Here is a 3,521-nt window from a genome sequence, read left to right as displayed (position 1 = left end):
TTCTGAGAAAAAAAAAGTCAGAGTTCTGAGACTAAAATCAGAGTTCTGAGATTAAAGTCCGAATTCTGAGAGTAAAGTCCAAATTCTGAGAAAAAAAAAGTCAGAGTTCTGAGACTAAAATCAGAGTTCTGAGATTAAAGTCCGAATTCTGAGAGTAAAGTCCAAATTCTGAGAAAAAAAAAGTCAGAGTTCCGAGACTATAGTCAGAATTCTGAGATTAAAGTCCGAATTCTGAGATTAAAGTCAGAGTTCTGAGATTAAAGTCAGAATTCTGAGATTTTGAGTCAGAATTCTGAGATTTTGAGTCAGAATTCTGAGATTTTTCCCCCATGCTAAACTGAAATAATATTTAAAAATCAGTTAACTTTATTTTTATTTTTTTCAGTGGCCCTAACCCTCTTCCTTACTTCTGGCAAATACAGTGATAGTATTTATTTTCTTCTTATCTTTTTTTTGTGCATGGACAATCCAATCCTATCCAATTCTAATCTTTATGTTTGCTTGTGTGAGAAAGCTGCAATCTGGCTGGCTAGACCTCATTGTGTTGGATTATCAGGTTGTTTTCCTCCTGTCTGACCTGAAAAGACTGGATTGTGCAAGGCTGTCAGAGGGCCATGGTTCTCATGAAGCAGGCCGCCTGCCTGTGATCACTGAGCGGTCACATGCTGTCGATTGCTCCAGGTGGCAACAGGACGTCACATCAGGTAAATATTGATGATGAAGCAAAAAGCAACAACAAACAGCTCAGTGAGAAGCAAGCAGAGGGAAAGCACGGGTTACCGGCGGTGTCCCAGATGGAGATGTTGTGTGGCCCCCACTGCTTGAGGAAAAACGCCCCTCCGACGGTGCTGATGGTGTCTTTGAACTTCCTCTCCATGTATCTGTGGAGCAGCGACGTCTTCCCAACGTTCATGTCTCCCAGGAGAACAAGCTTCGCGTCGGGCTTCTTCATCTTCGGCACGTCGGGCATGATGGTCCTCAGTCCCGCTACTACTGCAGCACTACAAACGCTTCTGTGGGTTTTGTTATTATTAATATGCAAGCACAGATAAAAAGAAGCGGTCTAACTCTGAAATATAAACCCACGCAAATGACTAATTCTTGTAACGAAAAACATTTTATGAGGTAAAAAAAAAAAATGGATTTTCTTCACTGTCTGACTTTTTCACTTTCTTGCTGAGTTAGACTGAACTTCAAAAAGTAACTGAGTTGAAGGAGGAAGTAGGTGAGTAAGTAAAGATTAGGGAGGAGCTTTTGCAACTCTCCCATTGGTTAGACAGCTTTAGTGGGTTCACAAACTGACCAATGAGGGAGCTGGTTACCTCTGCGGGGCGATTGTGATTGGCCGAACGGGGTTTCAGTCTACTCAGGGACCAGAAGGGTCAGAGAAAAGGTAAATGGAGAGAATTACGCAAAAGAAAAATGCAACTGCAAGGATTTGAAAATGCAGGATGAAAAAGAAAATGGAATTGGGATAAGGAAATACTTATTTAAATGTGTGCTTAGGAAAAGTATTTATAAACAGATTTATAAGTTGTGTTTTTTAAAATCTCAATTTTTAGGTTAGAAATACGATTTGAAAACACATTTTCATTTTTCAGATTCATTAAAAGATTAATAGATACAATTTACATTCTTTCTTCAATATACCATTTGTATGTTTGAAAGAAAAAAAAACACTTTTCTAGTATGATTTGAATGTAAAATATGAAAAGGCTGGTTTTCCTTTTTACTGATTCTTTAAGTCCTCCATACTCAGTAGGGGAGCTAAATGAAATGTTTCTTTTTGTTTGTTTGTGTGTTTGTTTTTTCATGGGGGCACAGAGCAAAATAATAACAAACACATACAAAAAAAGGACAAGACTGCTTCGTGGTGCATGGTGCATGGGGGTCGTGAAAGTTTTGGCTGATTTAGACTTTTTTTTTTTATATATTCCCCCCTGCAGTTTCTTCCACTAATTGAAACGTCTTTAAAGTTTGGGGGTCCTTGGCCTGGAAAGCTTTAGAACTCTGGTTTAGTGTAATAATGAAGCCATAAAGCCAAGGTTGCAGACTCCCGATCTAACAGAGGAAAACTAAGATTCTGTCTTAGTTAATTTTAAAGCTGACTGTAATTTCAATATAAGTTTTTAGGTAAATTTCAAAGGAGAAATATTAAATTTGTCCTAGGGACGAACAAGTGACGGTCTCCTCTGTCAGGAAATATGATCATAAGAAATTCATTTCGTATTACACTGTAAAAACTGACTTCAAATTTCATAATATCATTGTATTTACTCTTAATTTTAGCAGGTAGATAAGATGAACTCTCAATTGAATGAGTATTTTGCTCTTCAAATAAGATAATTCATTTTATGTATGTGAAATAAATTTGAAATATTTTTTTCTTATTTTAAACATAAATCCCCTTATTCCATCTGAAAATCGTCTTACCTCTTTAAATTTAAGTGGAAATACACTAGTTTGAAGAAAAATTGAATTACTTGTATTTAAATGTTTGTAGTGTATGTTTCCAGTACAGGGCCCATAACAGAGGCCAGGACCAGCTCTACAGGGACACTGGCCCCAGTTGGCCCCTGTATAGAACCGCCCATGGATGTACTGCCTGGTAACAAAGTATGTATTTCCACTGCAGGGATGTATGAAAACATAATAGTTTTTGAACGCACATGGAAAAGAAACTCGCCTATACTGTTTGTCTCAGGCACACTCGTGTCAATCACATCACAAGAGCCACAACAAGCAATCAATAATTAGCATACATGGTGGCAGTTGAATATAGATTCTCATACATTTAAGTTGCGAGTGGTTCCACCTTACATATGAACGCAGCTTGCAAGCCATTTATTATTTGTCCTTGTATGTATTTTCATCTCATAGGAAGCAGTTTCTATTCCCGACTTGATTAATAAGTTCTTGTACTTTAGCTCTTAATAAATGGTCAAAGATTATATGAATATACAATATCTATCTGTATACAATATCTATCTGTTGTGGATCTTTATCTCACTTAAAGAAAATGCCATACAGGTGTAATGTTTTTTGGTTTTTTTTCACCTAAACCATAGTACAGAGATTTCTGTTTTCGCAGCATTTTTCTTTTCGTTCGCAGTTAAAACAAAACTAGTATAACTGAGTTGTTGAAGGATACAAATTATAAGGGTAACAATATAATCCAGAGTTGTGTTAGTTTTAAAACCATTTCAAACTGCTTGATTAAGTATTAAATTATTTTTTTCATCATTTGAAAATAGCTACAAATCTTTTTTCAAGATTATAAATATTTCCTCCACACAATTTGAACATTTGCTTTAATTTTTTTGACTTGTTTTAAATGAAATTTTTACCTATTGTGTATTTTTAAAAATCATAAAGAGATCAGAATCCAAACAATGTTCTTCAAAAACCGAGACTACTTGTTGTACTGGCTGCTTGGTAGGTCTGGCGTTAAGTTTACTGAATGTTTGTCCACAAGAAAAATCTCAGGGCAAAGTAACACATCACCTAAGCATTCACATCTT

General features: G+C 36.0%; 1 protein-coding gene across 1 annotated transcript in view; it reads right to left on the bottom strand.

Annotated features, from left to right (window-relative positions):
* The window catches only part of rab20 (RAB20, member RAS oncogene family), a 10,212-nt gene extending 8,902 nt beyond the window's left edge, over positions 1–1,310 (bottom strand). The window contains exon 1 of the mRNA XM_015393154.1: positions 781–1,310. Within this exon, the coding sequence (XP_015248640.1) occupies positions 781–970 (190 nt within the window). The 5' untranslated portion in view covers positions 971–1,310. The remainder of the gene's footprint in view (positions 1–780) is intronic.
* Between the last annotated feature and the right edge of the window lie 2,211 nt (positions 1,311–3,521).

Source organism: Cyprinodon variegatus, unplaced genomic scaffold (assembly GCF_000732505.1).
Source record: "Cyprinodon variegatus isolate N-32 unplaced genomic scaffold, C_variegatus-1.0 Scaffold628, whole genome shotgun sequence".
NCBI classification, from domain to species: Eukaryota; Metazoa; Chordata; class Actinopteri; order Cyprinodontiformes; family Cyprinodontidae; genus Cyprinodon; species Cyprinodon variegatus.
Note: the sequence above shows the minus strand (reverse complement) of the source record. Positions and strands in the feature narration are given on the sequence as shown.